Genomic DNA, 18,628 nt, shown 5'->3' with positions numbered 1-18,628 from the left:
AAAAATCCTATATTATCTTGTAGTTAGACTATCATATTCGTTTCAAGTATTGTATTGAGGGAAGGCTTGAGGCTTTGCAGCCTGAGCAATACAAAGCTTGAAGGATGCAAAGAGATATGCATGACCAAGTTGTGCAAAGACTGAATGTCGACCGCGCTTAAGCGTTTGAGCCCGTCGTCTGTACAGTATGTTCCCAAAGTTTCTTCCGTATTTCCTCGTCACCTGAGTGACGCGTCTTCCCAACATTTTCTCCGTGCTCTCCGATCCCCCAAGCGCCTGGTCCGGATACTGTGTTCAGGAGCCCATTTAGTAAATATTCACCAGCGTCGTTCTGTTCAGTTGCCAGATATGAAAGCGGACTGAGACGGCTGGTCGCCAATTTCGTAGTAACACGGATAAAGGGGGAAGGTGAGGCAGAGCCAATATTTGTGCGGACCCATCCAGGGTAGGCGTGTATAAAAGACAAAGATGGGTACCGGGAGGCGTATTCCTAGATAATTGGAGAGAAATCAGATTTAAGTCCATTCAAACACACAATCGTACATTGAACTCACCTCCATCATAAGGTCATTATAAGTTGGGACTTGAGAAGCAGCAGCGGACAGCGAGAATGTCTTCTTCAATCCAAGATCATCCAAATCGACCTTTCCCCCTTTTCCAGCCGCCAGGACAGAAAACACCTTTGCATCTTCATCTGCCTCCTTGGCTTTCAGAAGGGCCGGAATCAACCCATGAATAAACTTCCAACGTGCGTAGTAATGCAGTGCCATCTTTCTATCGATGCCTTCCTCGGTTTCGTCTCTCCCATTCAAGCTCAACAACCCTGGCGAAAGAACAAGAAAGTTGATTTTTGTTACCCGTGAAAGCAGTTCCTGGGTCGTCTGTTGAACGTTTTTCATCAGCGAGACATCGCATGTAATGAATTCATGCTTGGCTGAAGAAGATGTTGGTCGAGGGAAGGTCGCGATGATGGATTCTGCTGCGGAGGAGTTACGTCCGACGAGGATAATATGTGCATTTCCTTTGGTGTGCCGTGCAAAGGCTTCCGCCATTCCTTGCCCGACGCCTGAAGTGCCACCTACAAAGACAGCGCAAGGAAGGTACGAGGGAGAGAACGAAGTGTTCAAAGCTCGGATGGCTGATATAGATGGTGCCATTTCGAATATGATTAAGGGATGGTGATTATCCTGTCAGTGTGGTTTATATATCATGAAGACTGTCACGGGCAGGCCGCGTAATGTTGGCCGACAGTTGCAAAATTTGGTTTTTTGCGCGCCATTCGTTTTCGAACGACAAAAGGACACTTGGTCAAAAGTTCAACTTCGGGAGGATTGCGTGTCGAACTCGGCACCTCCGAGTGCCGGAATTATTAGGGCAATAACTCCCATCATGATCTTTTCATTCACAAGCAGGAGATATCACGATCTTCTCAGAAGCATTGAGGACGAAGTCGAAGATATACTGTATCGAGAACATAACTCGGAGGCGAACCGAGCCTGCCCAACTTTAAGTAAAGCATTGGTAAGCGTTTGTAATCTTTAACGAAGAACAAGCAGGAGACTCTTGCACTGCTCTTGAACCCGAAGAAAAGAAAACTCGTCTCATACATCGGATTTGTACATACCAGTGTTGAAGAAAAAAGCGCGGCCAAGCGGCGGAAAATACAATAGTACGACTCAAGAAGCTCATGCGTATTTTTGCAATCCACGTCCCTGTACTAGCAAACGGACCTTCGTGGTACTTCTATCATACGAGATTCATACCCTTGGGCAATCCTTCAATTTCATTCCTCCACGTGTTCCAACTAGGATTTACTTTCGTTGGGAGTTTGTTGGGAGCTAGATATAAGAAAACACAAGGTGCGTCATTGAGCGGCTATGAAGAACTACGGGAAAGTACTGACTTTTATAACATTCTGCAACCAATTTCCAATCATCGACAGTTTTTGCCGATAATGGCACCTGCATCACGGTAATTCCAGCAAAACTGGGGTCACTGAAAAAGGTGATTGCTTGAGTGCTTATGTGGTTGTGGGAAAACCTAAAAATAGGTATAAGGGGCTGAGGATTGATTTAGTTCACGTTCCGACCTGTATGACTGAACAAAGAAAGCAGTCAGTGGCAGCCGTGACAATGCGTGAGGAACCGATTGTACTACGCACCATTTGAGGCTTGACTTTTTTCATGTTCTTCTTTGAGGCATATACCAGGCACTGAATAAGGCCAAGTGTTGACAACAATACAAGGAAAATTTCTGATCAACCACCTACAGTCCAATAGTGATTCTGTAAATTGAAAGACGTGAATATCACTGCCAACTAAGATATTGATTACACTCACACCGGGATTCTGAGCTTGCATACCAAGCTTTGGTAGAAGATACACACGACTGCGTGGGATTTCTGTCGTGTCCAAATTCATGGCAGGAAGTTTCAAAGCTCCGAGTTGGACTGAACTTCCATCGCCCGAAATCTCTCCTTCTTCCTGTTAAGCCTTCAGTGAGAAGAGATGTGTTGATTTTATCGAATCAGGTTTACTGGTTCCAGATACGCAAAACCCAGCACTACCCAGTCTGGATTTAACCAGAGAGCAGCTCTGATTAAGCCCTTCTTTAACCCTACCCCTCGTGAATCGAGCTGAAGGTGCCGGGGCCGGATCTGCGAGTCGGTGTGATTGGTGTAATAGTAGTCGTAATCTGAACTTGACGAATTGGTATTGGAAATGGCAGTACCAAGTTCTGGTTGTTCTGGGATCGCAGGAAGAGGGGAAGCATGGCCTTTTCTAGCGAAAAGTGTCCAAGCTAGTCCAGTGATTATAACGATCCAGCGTTTACTACTCGGAGTACGATTGAATAGAATATTCATGTTCGAAGAGATGTGATAGACGTATTTAGAGACCAGCTCCAAGACTTGCAGTGAAACGGCGAGCACAGGTGGAAATAAATGTGTTTGCCGCGTTTCCTTTCTTATATAAAGCAGCGAGAGGCAGTGAGGTGCTTAACACTGCTTATCAGACCGACGTGCGGCGGAGCGATTTTTACCACTGATACACCATGATTCCACCGTTGCTGCCTAATAGAGCTTTCGAGGAGGAGCCGTCCATCGAGAGCATTTCACGGGCTGATACCGGGCTGAAGCAAGGGTGGTTGGCTAGGATGGATGGATGGAGTGCCAGGACTGGTAAGGAGCGTCCGCTTTCCCACGCCTGTGTTCTGCCCTCAAATTCCCCCGCTGGAAAGATTAGACTCCGTTCAGCATAGGTTCTGCAGGTGTTTGAACGTCTAGTAACTATCAGGAGGTCTCACTCAGTGTAACATCGCACTGAGCAATCACATCTGATCATCATTCTCCATACATTCAATATTTATCCTTCCCGCACCCCCGAGTTTTTCTGCCTGTTTTTTGCTCTACTCCCGAATTTGAAGAGATCGGCAGGAGATCGGCATCTCTCTGCAAATCGAACTGGCCAGGTATATAAACTTCCAAGGATGCTCTTTATCGTCTAGTGTTTCGCTCATCGAGTTCCTTCTCCTTCGCCGCTGGTCGGACGAATTTCTTTACTTGAACCTTCTCCCGCTGGTCGGACCACTACTTCTTTCTATCTATCTGACTTGTCACTTCGTCGCCATGCGTTTCAACTCACAATCCCTCCTCCTCGTCTTTGGCTCCATGATGGTGGCCGTTTGGGCATTGCCGCTCATTGCTCGTAATTTACAAGGGGTAAACTTTGCATACACGTCTTGTGCACTGTCTAGTACTGACTCCTTTTTTTGTCTTCAGGAAAAATGGATTTTAGAGGAATATGAGAAGACAGTGACCGCAGCTGATAAGAACGTTTTCAGTGAGGCTTAATATCCTCATATTCTACCATTGAATGCATCTCATGAGTTTCTATTTTTCAGAAGCAAAGCTTAAGGATGTCCAACTTGGACCGCTTCTCTCAACTGAAGGCCTTCACAACAATGGTATCTACAGCATGAAGGGAAAATACAAAGGCAAAAGCGGGGACGACATAGTCCTTAAAGTCCTCAAATCTGTTGACGATGAAGCTTATGCCGAGGTGAAGGCCCTCAAAGGAATCGGAGAATATGTCGACTCTGGGATGTTCACGGTCAAAGGCAAGGAAGCGCCTGTCATTATCATGATAAAGGTCCCGGGTTCTGTGCTAAGCGACACACCTGAGTACAAAAAGGCAAAGACGGACGAAAAGGAAAAGATGAAGGAGGAAGCTATAGATTTGATGTGTAAGGAAGTCGCTGAGGTTGGTAAGAGTAAGGGTATCCTGCACAAGTGAGTTCATCAGTGGTTCAGTTGTCTACCGCTCGGTGCTAATCTGATTTGTCTTCTGCATCACAGTGACAACAGGATCGAGAATATCCATGTTACAATGTCAGGCAATAAAGTCGTCTCTGCTAAACTCACTGACTGGGGAGCGTACGAGCTCTACACTATGGACAAGAGTGCTTCGGAGGCCGAAATTGTAGGTTCTGTTTATAACTGTCATTTCACTCAACTGAAAATAGCTTTGCAGATCGCGTTCTGCAAGAAGCACTGGACTCATGTCGATTGGTTTGTTCAGGCTGACTTCGAGTGATTGCAATATCCCTCTTGCTTCCCGCATACCTAATAGTACCGTAGAGTGCCAACAAAGTTCGCCACGTATCATACAGATCGAGCATAGGATACAAATTGAAAGATGTCGGAAGGGGCGATAGCAAAATAACATACACGTACATATTCCAAATTTAAAATGATCACTCTGCCACGGCAGAATGTCCTGCAGTCCCACAACTATTCTCCATCTCTTCTTCCTCTTGTCGTAATCGTCGTTCCGCAGCCTCTAGCGCTCGTCTTCTCCGGTCTTCTGTCGAATCGTTGAGCAACAGTATCGCATCACTCCCACTTCCGCCAAGCACATGCGATCCATGCGAACGAGACCCTGATTCCGACTGCTCATACACTTCTCCGGAATAGCCCAGTACATTTGTGCCTGCTTTGACGGATGCCTCATATTCTCCGACTTCACGGTTGAGGAGAGAGTTGAGTTCCTTGAACTAGATGTAGGTTTGGATATCAGTCGATATCGTTAAGAGCTCCTAGTAAGAATCCTACGTTGTTATCATGATCTCCCCATACATTATGCGTCAACTCATGACATAAGACCCTTCGTACTTCCTTGTACGTCCGGAACCCGTCATATCGATCTGTTCTCAATCGAAGTTTGATCTGTTGTCCAGCATTCTCATTGAGACCTAACAACTCGGGATGCTCATGCGGGGCAAGCTCTGTGAGGACACCAACAACAAATTTATGTTTTTGCATTACATGGCGGATGGCTGGGTCATCAGAGAGGCGCTGGAGGAGGTCAAGGGCGGAGGAAGGATTTGGAAGGTGCGGAAGGGGTATAAGCTTGTGGAATCTATAATTTAGATTATCGCTGCCACTGCTGCCACTGCCAGTAGATCGGAGCTGGAACACACGAACGTTACTGAATACGGATTTCTATATTGGGTGAGCATCATAGGGTTGTTACTTACCTTCGTCGGTCCCCTCAACGCCCTTTCTTTCATTATCCGGTCCCTCTTTTGTTGATCATCTTCTACAGCCTTTACACCATCCAACTCATTCGCTGTAGTGCCCAACATCTGAATCTTCATACCATCCTTCAGTCCCGCCTGTATTAAAGTGACCTGATCGTCAAGTGCTTTGCTGTTCTTCCCTTTGTATAACAGCTTCTGTAATTGGGGAGGCGTAGATGTAAGCTCCTCCAGCCTGGCATGAAGAACCGCGAGGGTATCATCAGGAAGGAGAGAGAGTGAATAAGATTGACCACGGTGAGAAACGGTCAAGTTCATTGTCTAATGCGTGAAGTTGGATAGTCGTAGGTGCCTTCGGGTTGCCTTAGAGAGTTTGGGGTTAAAGTGGACGTGCATATCATGGCGAAATATACAAGGCCGCGTCAGCACTCACAGCAGTGATATCTGTGAATAAGCAGCTCAAGCTCGTGATACAGCGGTACACAGCCTCAACTTGTCATTGAGTGTCATAGATTTTTCTTTGCTCTCGTGCTTGCGAGACTAACAGATACATAGATACGCGCAGGATACGCGACTGCCCTGAAAAACAGCCGTTTCTGCTGCAGCGAATGCTCGTCCTACATGGGAATGATAGACCGCAGGGAGCAAGGAGCGAATAATGTACAGTTCATTGATTTAAGGACCCATGAATCGAAGTAGACCGGAGTCCATTTTATCTCCTCGTCGCTGTCCTCATCAGATAAATCGTTCAGTAGATAGTCCGAACCTGTTTCTAGGAAATGTCGCCACAGAATTATTTAAGGCGTCGTTGACGAATTTAGCTGACGGGATGATCAGTGACCACATTTGAATTCGACAGAGGCGGGTTTGGCAGTCAATATCAAGAAAGATTATGGGCGCCCCGGACATATATATAGTGGGAAGAGATGGGTGTATGTCTGACTGCGAATCCACGACGAGATGGCATACTTATGTATATGATGTCGCCCTTTGCACCAGCCTGTACACAAATAAGCGGATAAAATAGTACTCTCGAGTCAAAGTCACTGAGATTGTATTGCAAGGGCGTTCAAGGAGAATTTTTGAAGAGCAGCTTGGGCACCAGTAAGTAACACGGGGAGATGTGTCGAAAGGATGGTGGGGTTGCAGAAGAGTACTCCCGAAGGGGTTGCCGTGTAAAGTGAGCGCTTAAGCACTGAGCTAATCATGATTAAGTGTCAGTGTTTTTCCGTATCGGCCCGCTCTCTCACTCCAATTATCCTCAACTTCAAGCTCATGTCTTCCAATGCCGAAGTTGAAGCTGCGCCTCTCGCTGCTCACAAAGACAAAGGCAAAGGCAAAGCTCGCGATGTCACTGAGCGGACGCCACTTCTCGCTTCTAGCTCTTCCAACTCCATTCCTACAGAAAATTCAATGCCTCGTGGTCAAATTCGGCGACTAGGAATTCGACTGGTTTGTATATTTTTAACCGCTCTACTAATATGTATATGTGCATTAGCGATAATTGTGATCCTTGCTTGGTCTTACTCTTCTCGAGCATCAGATATGTCTCCGGACGACATATTGCACAAAGCACTGGTTATGCAGGGACCTGACCGGGTCAACGTATTGAATGTCTCTTCTTCTGAGGGGATTTGGGTTCACGTTGAGGGGAGGTTTGGATTGGATGCGGGAGCTGTTGTGGGAGTTAACTCTGCCCCTGGAGATGGAATCCTTGATAGGATATGGAAGTCTTTAGGCCGTTGGGGAGTGCGGAATCTGGACATTGTCTCCGTTTGGACTTCAACAATCAATATAACAACCCGCTCGGACCCTCCTGTGTTCCTTGCTGCCGTCGACATACCTCCTCTACAAATTCCATTGACAGTCGACCCACCATCAGGGTACAGTTGGCTTCAGCATGTATCTGCACCCGTTCTTATTCGACCTACTTCAAAGACATCCGATTTACTTCGCTTTGCTCAAGACTCTTGGAGGAATGGACAAATAATGGTTCAAACTGAAATGTCAACGATTGATGTTCGTGGCGGTGAGCTTGCCGCTCTAAGCTGGAAAAGTAGGCTCCATCGCCAATTATCAGATGTCGAAACGGCATTGTCCATTAAAAGTGTGTCAGGCTCAATTCTTCTATTACCTTCTTCCTTCTGATTGTCTTTTTCCAGTTCCTGACCTCCCTGGTTTTCCCCATCCCGATCGAAATGCGCCTATTCCACCTCTCGCCGATCTGGTCACCCTTCGTTCCTTTCAATTATCTAGTGCGGTAGAGAAACTAGCTATACAAGCTGTCGCCACCATGGTCGATCCTGCACCAATAAACTTCAACGTCACAGTCCCAACGCTACCATTCGTTGTCTCCCTTCTATCTAAATCTTCTTCTCTGACACCAATAGCTTCAGTGCAGACTGATCCTTTCGCGCTCACTCATCCTAATATTACCCTCAGTATCACTGGGCACGTCTTGTCTCTCCCACCAGATGCATTCCCCGTTCTATCCGCATTTCTAACGCATTACCTCGCCGGTCGCTCCAATCTAATTTCCATTTCTACACCTCTCGTCTCAGATATGACTATTGAAGCGAACTTCCCCGCTCCTAACCCCAAACCTCAAATTCTTCGGAATGTCACCATCCATGACATGAAGATAAAGCCAGGGAACACGTTCTTGGCTAGTGGCACGGTTTTGGCGCACGTCGTTCTACCGAAAGGCATGGACGTTGATATAGATGTGAAACGTGTCCTACCAGACGTGTTGGTATTCGATGGTGAAGTACCCGATGATGTTCATATTGGTACTCCACCTGTTCAGCCTCTACCTAACCCACTTCCGGAGGGAGCATTCGGTCATATAAGACCTGACGATTGGTTAAAGTCGCGTTGTGTGTCAATAGACCACGAGGAAGGACAAGGATCTTCGTATGCAGTATCTGCAAAGATTGTTGATGTTCCCCTTGAAGTTTTACCTGGTCGACAGAAGGAATTTAGTGACTTTGTTAGCAAGGTACCTAGGGTTTCTCCTCTTCTCGTTCACCTAGAATTGACCATGAACTCGTTCTAGATTATTTTCGGAAAAGGTGCTGTGGCGGGGATCCTCGGTACTGCTGCGGTTGGACTTGACGTGCACGGGATCCCGACCCAAGGACCGGGGCCTTCAGATGGGATGGAGCTCAATGGGTTGCCTTTCCGTGGCAGCGTCCAGCTAGGCAAAGGAAATCTATTTCATCATGTAGCTTCTGCAACGACTGAAAAGTGGACCGAAGTTTGGCAGAAATTTATACCTCACCATCATTCGCTTTGAGCCTTACTATTTCTGTGTATATGGATGTACTACAATGTATGTGGAGCTGCACTACGTACCACAAATGTATGAAAGGAGCCTATGTAGTAACGGCGTACAACATCGACAAGGATAATGAGAAAGGAGCAAGAAATCTCGTATTATTTTGAAGGAAAGGATAACATACGAAATAAAACCAAAGACAAGAGTGGTTATCAGTCCGGGTTCAATCTCGAAAATTAGTACCTTCTATCTCTGTCCCGGTCATCATACCTGCTTCCACGATCGTAACGGTCGCGGTCGTATCTATCATAATCGCGGTCGTATCTTTCGTAGTCGCGGTCACGATAACGGTCGCGATCCCGGTCCCTGTCATCACGGTAATCCCTGCGGCTGCTGCCTCTATCATCATATCGACTGCTTCGACTACCGCGACGATCGTCGTAGTCGCGCGCATATCTACATTGAAGTTCAAGTAAAGATTCAAGAGAACACTCATACAGACAGACCTTGAGTCATAAGGACGAGGGTCGTAAGGTCGCTCGCCTAGATGCAAATTTCAGAGGTTGTACGTTAGAAGAAAGAAAAAAGAAAAAAAGGCTTACGGTCACGCCTTTTACTTGGCCCATGATATTTGCCGGGTGTTGGGGTTCGTGCCCTTCCGCGACGTGCCTAAGAAGAATAGCATTGGCATTTTTCTTCAACGATGAACAATGCCGAGCTCACCCTGACAACAGTCATGATCTTCCCCATCAGTTCAGTAGCATTCAAAGCAGTAATAGCAGCATCAGCCTCTTCCGCAGTCTCCATTGTGACGAAACCAAAGAGACGCGATTCACCTACAAGCCAAATGATCATCAGCAGTTCATGCATTAAACAATGCAAATATCACCCACGTGTGTGTGGGTCGTATACTACAGACGCTTTCGAAACCTGTTGAGGATAAATAAGGTTCCAACAAGAGTATATGTGTCCGAACGCACTCTGCCTATTTTAGCAAAAGCAGCCTCGAGATCCCTGCTATCAGTTTTGCTACTCAAACCTGAGACGTGTAGGTTGTTTCCTGGGTTGTCACCATCACCTCCTCCCTCTCCTCCAGACCGACTGTTGAGATATCCGGCATTACTTTCACATTGAGCACAAAGATAACTGAATCATACCCTCTGTCACCAGGACTCCTACTTCTACTCGACCTTGGAGGAGCTCCATTTCCGTTCGAATAATCTGCGGGCCCAACATCTCGAGTAGGTATACTAATACCGTCCGCGGAGTTTGAGGGATCGTTGTCTTGAGGTTGCCAAGCTGAATATGGTGAACAGTCAGGGTGATTTTGAAGAAAGGATTTGAAAGCTGAAAAAGTCGGGACGGTGTGAACGGGCGCCGGCAGTTCGAGGTGAAATGCAGTCGGAAAAGCACTGAGTCCGTCGAAAGTCGAAATACTGTATACATAGACGCAGACGAATTTTCGGAGAGAATTTTTTCGAGGCGCAAAGTCGTAAGTATTCGTAAAATTGGTCGGCCGTGAGCCGCGAAGAGACAAAAACTGAACACGGAAAGAGTGTGCGAATGAAGTCGAAAAAAAGAACTCGTCAAGTTATGCGATATGCTTGAAGGCCCGTGTGACTGCCGAGCACCGTGCGCGAGGGTTGATTTTGAGTGTTTTAGCACGTACCGTTATCCATTGAGACTGGTGGTGGTCCGAGTTGAAAAGCTCAACTTGAAACGTGGCAGGATACCGTGGGTCACATGTCGCAGCCGCCGTTGCAGAGATAAGATAAGATGAATTAAGGTTCGTGACCAATTTCATTTCCGCTTCTTTGCTCTGTGTCTTTCTTTCATTTTGTAAATCTTGCTTCATTTCTTCATCATCAACCCGTTACTCAAATATCTGTTGGCAATTTCAAGCTTACGAACGGCAGACCAAGCACATAGATACTCCTCGTGAGTGATCATATCTGAATTCCGGCGACACCGGCTAATAATTCGGCTTTCAATCATCCTATTTGCCTTTGTGCTCTATTTGTTTCATTGCAAAACGACGCCGATAATGACTACTACCTCGGTTATTCCATAGCAATCTTGACTTTTCTCTAACATCTCTGCGCTTGTTGGCTCCTGGGACAGAAGGGTCGGGTACATAAATCATAAATCATTGTATGGTTTTGGTATGATTCATTCCGTGCTTATTGGCTGCACTTATTCGGCTAACATTGCATGCATGTAGGCCTCTGTTCAAGGATCGCAGAAAGAAAACTTCATAAAATCAGCCTACGGCGAAGTTAACACCGAAGACAACCAAGGCTGTTCAATTTCCTAGCTACTTACATAGCCAGGACGGGATATTCTTTGCAGGCACTTGAACGAATCACGGTTAAGCCTCCGTATAACCAGACATCCGTTGGCAATTCAAGTCTTGGAAAAGAGTGCAGTGGAGACCGAGGATGATGCGCCGCTCTCTTCAATTAGACGAAGTTGTAGATGTTGACAATACAGGAAAGATCATCGGTATACCCGAGATCAACGTAGATAGGTCCGGGGGGCAAAATGACTACTTGGAAGGCGTGAATGGAAGTTTAGGAGAGGTCGCGCCGTGGATGGAATCACCAGTGAGCAACTTTCGCTCTAATAAGTCGTAGCTTATTATCCTTCTATATTATGCTTTGATTCATGCGACAGCCATCTCCATTGACACCTCCGCCAACAAAACGTGGATTCGGATTGTCAGTGGCCGCATTGGGGTCGAAAGTCTCATTCTCTTCACTGCGTCAAGACAAAGACCCGAATTACATGCACTCCCATCACGGCTCAGAGTCAACGCTCGCCTTCCCTTATCTTCGTTCGACCACCTCATTATCTCAATCACTTACTTCCGAGCAAGAGCAATCATTACGAAAAGCCAAATCATCTTTGTTTCTTCACAATGCCAAAGCATCGACTTCGAACGTTCCTGGACCCTCTGCACCCCCGTCTTCGGCAGGTGTGGCAAAATCAATGTTATTGCCGTTCATGCGAAAGAGGAGCAAGAGTCGTCTGAGAGCTAAGACTCTCGAAAACGACGGACGCGACCGAGAGCATCCGAGTCTGAGGCCAAAAACGCCGCCGTTGCCGGAATTTCCTGCGTATGCAAGCTCTGTGACATTGAACATGGTTGCGGAAAATGGACAGGTGATTGGAAATGGGAAGAAGAAGGCTGTGGGTGGGGTGTCACATCCTCGCCGATGGAAGGATAAAGAAAAAGATAGGGATAGAAGCTACGGAGATTTTGGTGACCATGCACCTGTTCCGCCTCCAAAAGACGGCGAAGTCGTGATGAGACTTGATACGAATTTAGATCGAATGGAGGGTATTGTTGATACCAGCATTCTCAGCACTGGTACATCAACAATGGGAATTTTGCCTAGCAAAGGCTCTTCGATACACACCCTAAGTCAGAGTATCTCTGATGATAGGCACTCCCAGCATTCACAACAGTCCTCGACAAACACTCAATACAATAACCTTGGACCTATTTCGCATTCCGAATTCCACAATCCATTTTCTTCCTTCTCCTCCCAAAGTACGGCTGCAACCTCCTCCTCCTCGTTTATATCACATCCTTCTCTTTCGCCTTATTCTCCTCCGACCTCCGTCTCTCCTCCTCCTCCACGCGGTTCTTCCCTCGCGCATATTAACAACGTTGTGGACAGGAAAATCTCTCCCCGGACCATTGTCCCGAACCAGCAACAGCACAATAAGTTCCGAGAAGGCCTGCAGCCTGGATTGAATGTGATGATTCCCCCCACGTCAACTAATGGCTTACACGGTGGCGTAGACAGCGTCAACGGATTACACAGAAATGACGGTTCTAATGCTATCGTTGCACCCAAGGCTCAACCCCCCGTCAGCACGCATCCGTCTGATAATGACGCGCCTCCCCCTGACTCCCCTTCGTGGGTTCCTCCTCAATCCTGGGACGTTCAGTTCTTGGACGAAGGCGAGCATGAAGCTGAGGATGAATACTACTCTTCTTCCGAAGATAGCTTGCTGCACAATCTTTCAGGAAGTATAGGGAGTAGGAACGTAGGATCCGGAGGCAGGGGGACTGTAGGCGGAGGAAGACCGTTAGAATTTGCTAGGCCAAGTCGGGGTGAACTTGACGACGATGACGAAGATGATGACTTGTCTGCGGTTCGTACTGGTGTAGGAGGTCTTAGTGGCGTGGATGAGCATGGGCGGCGTATTGAACGGCAACCCCCTGGTAGCGTTGCGTCGATTCGGTCGTTCTCTACAAACACTTCTCGCTATGGCTCCGGCACCACATCTGCTTACAACCCCCCATCTATGGCCGGTTCCATTACTTCGATAAACTCCTACTCCAACCTGAATGGGGGGAGGAAAGAGTCTAGTTATAGTCATAAGAAGGGTCGAAAACTCATTCCTCATCCGAGGAAGAATAGTAAAGGCGACGAGACTAACCATATCTACGGCGATAATACGTTGGGATCAAAACGTGAAGTCAACCTCAGTCTAGCTTCACTCAATTCGTCACTGAACCAACGACGGCCATCTCACCCTCTATATACCTCATCATCTCGACAATACCTCCCCCATCCCCGCCTCCAATCCATAGATTCTAAGAATGTTCAAACTCAATCTTCCCAAGATGGGCTACCCGAATCATCGTCTCGATTCAAAATTCGAATTCACAGGGTGAACAACACCTACCATGTCGTGTCTTGTGGTTTCAACATCACTGTTGCCCAGCTGACTCCAAAGTTGAATGCAAAATTACTGTCCGGAGAAGAACGGGAAACGCACAAGTTGTACTTAAAGGAGCGAGGACGAGGTAGATATCTCTTCTTTGAATGTCCTTGTGTCGACTCCTGACTTCCTTATCCCTTACCTTCATCTTACAAGAGCGTATTCTCACACAGACAGAACGCCCCGCCGATATAGTCCGCAGGCGCCTTGAACAGGCCGGATATGACGTGAGCGATGGTCTTGAGCTTCTGGGTGGTGAAGCTGGTGAAGGATTGTCGTTCTTGTTGAAATTCGTTTATAAGAGTCAGTTCTTGGGGCCTAACGTATGTCCATTGCATCCTTCACTCCTTTAAAACTTAACCGTTCATTCATCCAGGAACAAAATCTCGCCATCGAAGATTTTGAACGTGTAGACCTCTCTGGCCGCTCCCTCCGCACCATTCCTGTCGCCTTGCATCAGCACGCCGATCAGATCACCTCCTTGTCGCTCTCCCGCAATCCTATGCTCGACCTTCCTCTCGATTTCATCCAAGCTACCTCTCACTCTCTGACAGAACTTCGCTTATCGCACATGGCACTCAAAAAAGTTCCTACAAATATCCAGTTCGCAGTCTCCCTCACACGCTTGGATCTGAGTTCCAATAGAATAGGAGATCTCGACGATGCATATTTAGAGAAGATTCCTGGGCTGAAATCGTTGAAGGTGCAAAACAATCGTATGGAGAAGTTACCTTGGCATTTTCCGCGGTTGCGAAGTTTGACGACGCTTAACATATCTAACAACAAGTTCCGCGTTCTTCCTGCCGTAATTTGCCAACTTGAATCCCTACGCGACCTCGACATTTCCTTCAACACCATCTCCGAACTTCCCGAAGAACTCGGTCTTCTTCGCAACCTTGAACACCTCATCATGGTAGGAAACCAGATTACCTCTATTCCTCCCACTGCCTCTTCTCTGGGTTCGCTTCGTAGGCTGGATTGCAGGCGAAATCTAATCGGGGATTTAGCGGTGATCGGGATGTTGCCGAAATTGGAAAAGCTGAGCGCAGATCATAACAGGTTAAATGGGGTAGAATTGTCCTTGGGACCGAATTTAAGTACTATTGATGCAGGATATAACGAAATCACCGAAATCCGTGTCGTCGCGAGTCCAGTAGGCCACCCAAAACCTTATACCGCCCTCTTTTCCCTCGATGTCTCTCACGCGAAACTGTCTTCAATATCTGCTTCAGCGCTCTCCTCCCTTCCTTCCCTTCGTACACTTAAGCTCTCCCATAACAACATTAAAGTACTTCCTCCATCGTTGGGAGACCTTGATTATCTAGAGGTACTCGAATGTGCGGATAATCTACTCGAGAGACTTCCACAGGGTATTGGCAGGCTTCGGAGACTCGAAGTACTAGACGTTCATGAAAATAATCTGACGGAACTTCCGGGGGAGCTTTGGGCATGTATGAGCTTGGGGAAGCTCAATGCCACTAGCAATCTAATCGAGAAATGGGACGCACCCAGCGCACCTCCACCACCGACATCACAGAATGGAGATACGTCAAGTTCTGACAACGCAACAAGGATTTCCACGATTGATTTGCATATGCATCCTTTTCCTGATCGTAAAAGTTCAGCCTCCTCTCTTAGCGATCCATTTTCTTCTCCTTCTCGCCTTCCAAACCTTGCCTACGCCTTGGAAAAACTTTACCTCGGCGAAAATCAGCTCTCTGCAGAATCACTCGGCTTCCTATCATTATTCCAAAAATTAAAGGTGCTTAATCTTTCGTTCAATCTGATTCAAGAGTTACCCCCTGGATTTTTCAAAAATTTTCTTTCCGAAATACCTTTTACGGCTTCTCCATCTCCGCAGCAACAGCCACAAACATTCCAAAAGTCTTCCCTCGAAGAGCTTTATCTCAGCGGAAACAAGTTGACAACTCTTCCGACAGAAGATTTAGCTCGGATGACTAGGTTAGGTACACTGTTCTTGAATGGGAATCGATTACAGACTCTACCACAAGAGCTGGGTAAAGTGCAAAGTCTGACAATATTGGACGTGGGCAGTAATCTCCTGAAGTATAATATTTACAACTGGGAATTCGATTGGAACTGGTAAACGTCACACAATTCACCACTTGGCTCCTACTGATGTTCGACCTTTCTCGCTAGGAATTTCAACAAAAACCTGAAATACCTGAACCTCTCTGGAAACAAGCGCCTTCAGATTAGATCCAACAACACTAAACTAGGCCCTGGTGGATCTAGACACAGTAAAATGCCAGATACTGCAGCCAAATCTAGAACCCTTGACGGCCCACTTACCTCTAAAACACCTGCAGACAAGGGTCCCTCCAGCGCCGACATTCAACAACAATCCCTCGGCGGTTTCACCAATCTTTCCCAGCTGCGCGTACTTGGCCTTATGGACGTCACGATCACCACCACTGGTCAATCAGTCATTCCCGACGAGCACGAAGACCGACGCGTGCGTACTTCAGAAAGCACTGTGTGTGGAATGGCGTATGGTATCGCTGATACTCTTGGACGGAATGATCATCTTAACATGCTGGACCTCGTGCACGAATTTCCTTCTTCCTCATCCGCCCTCCGGAAAAACGAAGCAATCTTCGCGATCTTTGGCCGAAGTCAGCCGCCGAAAGCCATGCCGGCGGGGATCAGTGGCAATAGAATTGCAAAATTTTTGAGAGATAATTTTGTCAATGTATTCAATACTCAGTTGGCGGGGCTGAAGCGGGAAAAGGCAGAGGGCGTACCGGATGCTCTGAGGAGAAGTTTCCTGAAAATCAATCAGAACCTGCATGATCTATTGTTTTCGAATCGAAATAAAACCCTGCAGACGATGCAGGCCTCGTCCGGTGGTTCCGCCCCCAGCCCGGACCTTCTTGTTTCGAGGGGCGGAGCGTCAGGTGTGGTGCTATATTTTTGTGGAGAGACGATGTACGTCGCGAATGCCGGTAACGCACTTGCTGTTGTCTCGAGAGGAGGTTACCCCGAACCCGTTTCACGCAAACACGACCCTTATGACCGCCTCGAAATGTCGAGGATTCGAGCCGCGGAAGGATGGATATCCCCTGCTGGGCTAGTCAACGATGAGATCGACATCAGCCGCTCCTTTGGATTTTTCCATCTCCTTCCCGTCGTCAATGCTCGACCAGATATATTCGTATGGGAGCTCTCGGAGCTGGATGAGTTTGTCATCGTCGCCAATAGGGGCTTATGGGATTTCGTCTCGTACAAGACCGCCGTCGATATCGCGAGGAGGGAACGTGGGGACCCGATGCTTGCCGCCCAAAAACTAAGAGATTTCGCGATAAGCTATGGGGCAGATGGAAGTACAATGATCATGGTGATCTCTGTCTCGGATTTGTTCAGGAGAGACGAAGCAAGAAGCCGGGAAGGCTCAATCGTAGATCCTCAACCATTCAAGACACCCAAGGCGGTAATCACCGATCGTGGTCTGTCGAGGCTTCAAGACGAAGTTTCGGCACCGACAGGTCATCTGGCTTTAGTATTCACTGACATTCGGAATTCAACACATTTGTGGGATGTAAATCGGGGGATGAACACCGCGTGGAGGTTGCACAACACCCTTCTTCGGCGTAAGCTTAGGTTCTGTGGCGGATACGAGGTCAAGACTGAAGGTGATGCTTTCATGTGCGCTTTCCCTACGACAATGGCGGCAGTCTGGTGGTCCCTTGCAGTGCAGATGGAGTTGCTTGAGCAAGATTGGCCATTAGAAATACTTGAATGCGAAGACGGAAAGCCGATATATGATTTTGACAATCGACTTATCGCTCAAGGCCTTTCCGTCCGTATGGGCATTCATTGTGGATCGCCCCTTTGCGAAGTTGATCCAGTCAACCACCGGATGGACTATTTTGGCCCTATGGTCAATCGTTCTGCGCGAATTAACTCGAGTGCGGCCGGAGGGCAAATAATGTGCAGCGAAGAAGTCATTCGAGAGATTAGAGCAAAGCTGTATAATGGTCCGTCGACACCGCAGTCAGATAGCCAACCGCTGGAGGCTATTGACAACGTCCGAAGACTAGGATTGTCAATCATCGAAGTAGGGGCGGTCAAACTTAAAGGACTCGAGTTACCCGAACAACTCTCGCTTATCTACCCTGGTCACCTTGTCGCTCGACATAATATGCGCGAAGTCGTCGCAGATCCGGATGCATCCGGGTCAAGAGTTCAATTCAGCGTCTCGCAGATTCGTCAGCTGGGATTGGTGTGCCTTCGACTCGAATCCCTCGCAACGTCCCGCGTTTTCAAGGAAATAGGCGAGCGGAAGAGTTCAATACAGACCGTTAACCTGAGTGTTGAGAACGACCATGACGAAGAAGAGGACCCGCTTTACATCTACGGAGATCCGAATTTATTGTTGCCGCCGTTGGATGAGAAGGCGTCGTCTGACAGGGATATGACACTCGTGCTGGATGCATTATCGGGAAGGATTGAGAATGCGGTAGCTAAGATCAAGGAGAAGGCGCTCGTCAACTCGGTCAAGGATTCACTAATTTCTGCGATGGGGAATACAAGAGGTTGCCTCGATGAGCGGACGTTGCAGTCATTGTTAGATATTATTAAGGGTCTTTAATTTTTCTTTACCTTAGTATATTTAGGTTTTTTCGGGTCATTCTCATCTACTCTGTATTTTACCTGAACTTTTCTTCCGTGCATATATCCCATGTGCTAGTCTGTACTCATGCATTCATAGCTATTCATAGGAGGTCCCTCTGTGCCTGTTCAACTACCACCTTCGCAATCCTAGTTGCAGGCTTATTCAACAATCTGGCTCCAAATGAGGTAGAGATGTGAATATTACAAAGAAAAAAGGGACTTTGTATACATCTAGTAGATAGGTAGACACTACAAGATAGATACTGATAGATAATGTTCTTTCAAATTGATAAATTCAAAAACGACGCGTTTTAATAGCGACAAACGTCAAGGTGTATAGCAGATGAGGGCCGAGGCCAGCAACAGCAGGAGTCTTTTAAAGGAATTCAGGGAAATTGAGGAGGCTACGAAGAAGAAAAGATGGGACAGGCGGGTCAAGAAGAA

General features: G+C 47.2%; 7 protein-coding genes across 7 annotated transcripts; 3 read left to right on the top strand and 4 right to left on the bottom strand.

Moving 5' to 3' along the window:
• Positions 1-157: 157 nt before the first annotated feature.
• C8R40DRAFT_1056450 (uncharacterized protein) lies at positions 158-1,157 on the bottom strand (the record flags this gene model as incomplete). Its single annotated transcript, XM_046225083.1, has 2 exons — positions 158-490; positions 555-1,157. The coding sequence occupies 2 exons, from the start codon at positions 1,155-1,157 to the stop codon at positions 158-160; spliced, it is 936 nt and encodes a 311-aa protein (XP_046081735.1).
• Positions 1,158-1,451: 294 nt separating this feature from the next.
• Positions 1,452-2,957, bottom strand: C8R40DRAFT_635762 (uncharacterized protein). The gene is made up of 7 exons (XM_046235725.1): positions 2,537-2,957; positions 2,340-2,483; positions 2,270-2,284; positions 2,162-2,212; positions 2,090-2,097; positions 1,904-2,040; positions 1,452-1,838 (listed from the first exon to the last, which is right to left on the bottom strand). Exons 1-7 carry the CDS (start codon positions 2,861-2,863, stop codon positions 1,747-1,749), a joined length of 774 nt encoding a protein of 257 aa, XP_046081734.1. The 5' UTR covers positions 2,864-2,957; the 3' UTR covers positions 1,452-1,746.
• Positions 2,958-3,442: 485 nt separating this feature from the next.
• Positions 3,443-4,928, top strand: C8R40DRAFT_635967 (uncharacterized protein). The gene is made up of 5 exons (XM_046235726.1): positions 3,443-3,718; positions 3,779-3,839; positions 3,901-4,288; positions 4,355-4,478; positions 4,530-4,928. The coding sequence occupies exons 1-5, from the start codon at positions 3,626-3,628 to the stop codon at positions 4,590-4,592; spliced, it is 729 nt and encodes a 242-aa protein (XP_046081733.1). The 5' UTR covers positions 3,443-3,625; the 3' UTR covers positions 4,593-4,928.
• Positions 4,753-5,853, bottom strand: C8R40DRAFT_1056632 (WLM domain-containing protein; the record flags this gene model as incomplete). The annotated part of the gene is made up of 3 exons (XM_046225095.1): positions 4,753-5,052; positions 5,111-5,467; positions 5,536-5,853. 3 exons carry the CDS (start codon positions 5,851-5,853, stop codon positions 4,753-4,755), a joined length of 975 nt encoding a protein of 324 aa, XP_046081732.1.
• A 957-nt stretch (positions 5,854-6,810) lies between these two features.
• C8R40DRAFT_1056404 (uncharacterized protein) lies at positions 6,811-8,830 on the top strand (the record flags this gene model as incomplete). The annotated part of the gene is made up of 3 exons (XM_046225080.1): positions 6,811-7,642; positions 7,698-8,533; positions 8,591-8,830. The coding sequence occupies 3 exons, from the start codon at positions 6,811-6,813 to the stop codon at positions 8,828-8,830; spliced, it is 1,908 nt and encodes a 635-aa protein (XP_046081731.1).
• An 18-nt stretch (positions 8,831-8,848) lies between these two features.
• Positions 8,849-10,562, bottom strand: C8R40DRAFT_635717 (uncharacterized protein). The gene is made up of 8 exons (XM_046235724.1): positions 10,482-10,562; positions 9,970-10,111; positions 9,793-9,913; positions 9,706-9,742; positions 9,536-9,648; positions 9,415-9,481; positions 9,319-9,355; positions 8,849-9,268 (listed from the first exon to the last, which is right to left on the bottom strand). The coding sequence occupies exons 1-8, from the start codon at positions 10,489-10,491 to the stop codon at positions 9,049-9,051; spliced, it is 747 nt and encodes a 248-aa protein (XP_046081730.1). The 5' UTR covers positions 10,492-10,562; the 3' UTR covers positions 8,849-9,048.
• Positions 10,563-11,250: 688 nt separating this feature from the next.
• C8R40DRAFT_1073153 (uncharacterized protein) lies at positions 11,251-18,161 on the top strand (the record flags this gene model as incomplete). Its single annotated transcript, XM_046226525.1, has 5 exons — positions 11,251-11,415; positions 11,486-13,634; positions 13,706-13,872; positions 13,926-15,652; positions 15,710-18,161. 5 exons carry the CDS (start codon positions 11,251-11,253, stop codon positions 18,159-18,161), a joined length of 6,660 nt encoding a protein of 2,219 aa, XP_046081729.1.
• Between the last annotated feature and the right edge of the window lie 467 nt (positions 18,162-18,628).

The sequence above is a fragment of the Lentinula edodes genome (genome assembly GCF_021015755.1).
Source record: "Lentinula edodes strain Le(Bin) 0899 ss11 chromosome Unknown C8R40scaffold_43, whole genome shotgun sequence".
NCBI classification, from domain to species: domain Eukaryota; kingdom Fungi; phylum Basidiomycota; class Agaricomycetes; order Agaricales; family Omphalotaceae; genus Lentinula; species Lentinula edodes.
Note: the sequence above shows the minus strand (reverse complement) of the source record. Positions and strands in the feature narration are given on the sequence as shown.

Coding starts and splice junctions, on each gene's coding strand:
- C8R40DRAFT_635762 (XM_046235725.1), bottom strand. CDS start 2,863: ATGAATATTCTATTCAATCGTACTCCGAGTAGTAAACGCTGGATCGTT. Junction 2,484..2,536: donor GTTTTGCGTATCTGGAACCA/GTAAACCTGATT, acceptor AAGGCTTAACAG/GAAGAAGGAGAGATTTCGGG. Junction 1,839..1,903: donor GGTTGCAGAATGTTATAAAA/GTCAGTACTTTC, acceptor TCTTATATCTAG/CTCCCAACAAACTCCCAACG.
- C8R40DRAFT_635967 (XM_046235726.1), top strand. CDS start 3,626: ATGCGTTTCAACTCACAATCCCTCCTCCTCGTCTTTGGCTCCATGATG. Junction 3,840..3,900: donor AGCTGATAAGAACGTTTTCA/GTGAGGCTTAAT, acceptor TCTATTTTTCAG/AAGCAAAGCTTAAGGATGTC. Junction 4,479..4,529: donor GTGCTTCGGAGGCCGAAATT/GTAGGTTCTGTT, acceptor ATAGCTTTGCAG/ATCGCGTTCTGCAAGAAGCA.
- C8R40DRAFT_635717 (XM_046235724.1), bottom strand. Junction 9,914..9,969: donor AGGAGTCCTGGTGACAGAGG/GTATGATTCAGT, acceptor ATATCTCAACAG/TCGGTCTGGAGGAGAGGGAG. Junction 9,269..9,318: donor CCTCGTCCTTATGACTCAAG/GTCTGTCTGTAT, acceptor ACTTCAATGTAG/ATATGCGCGCGACTACGACG.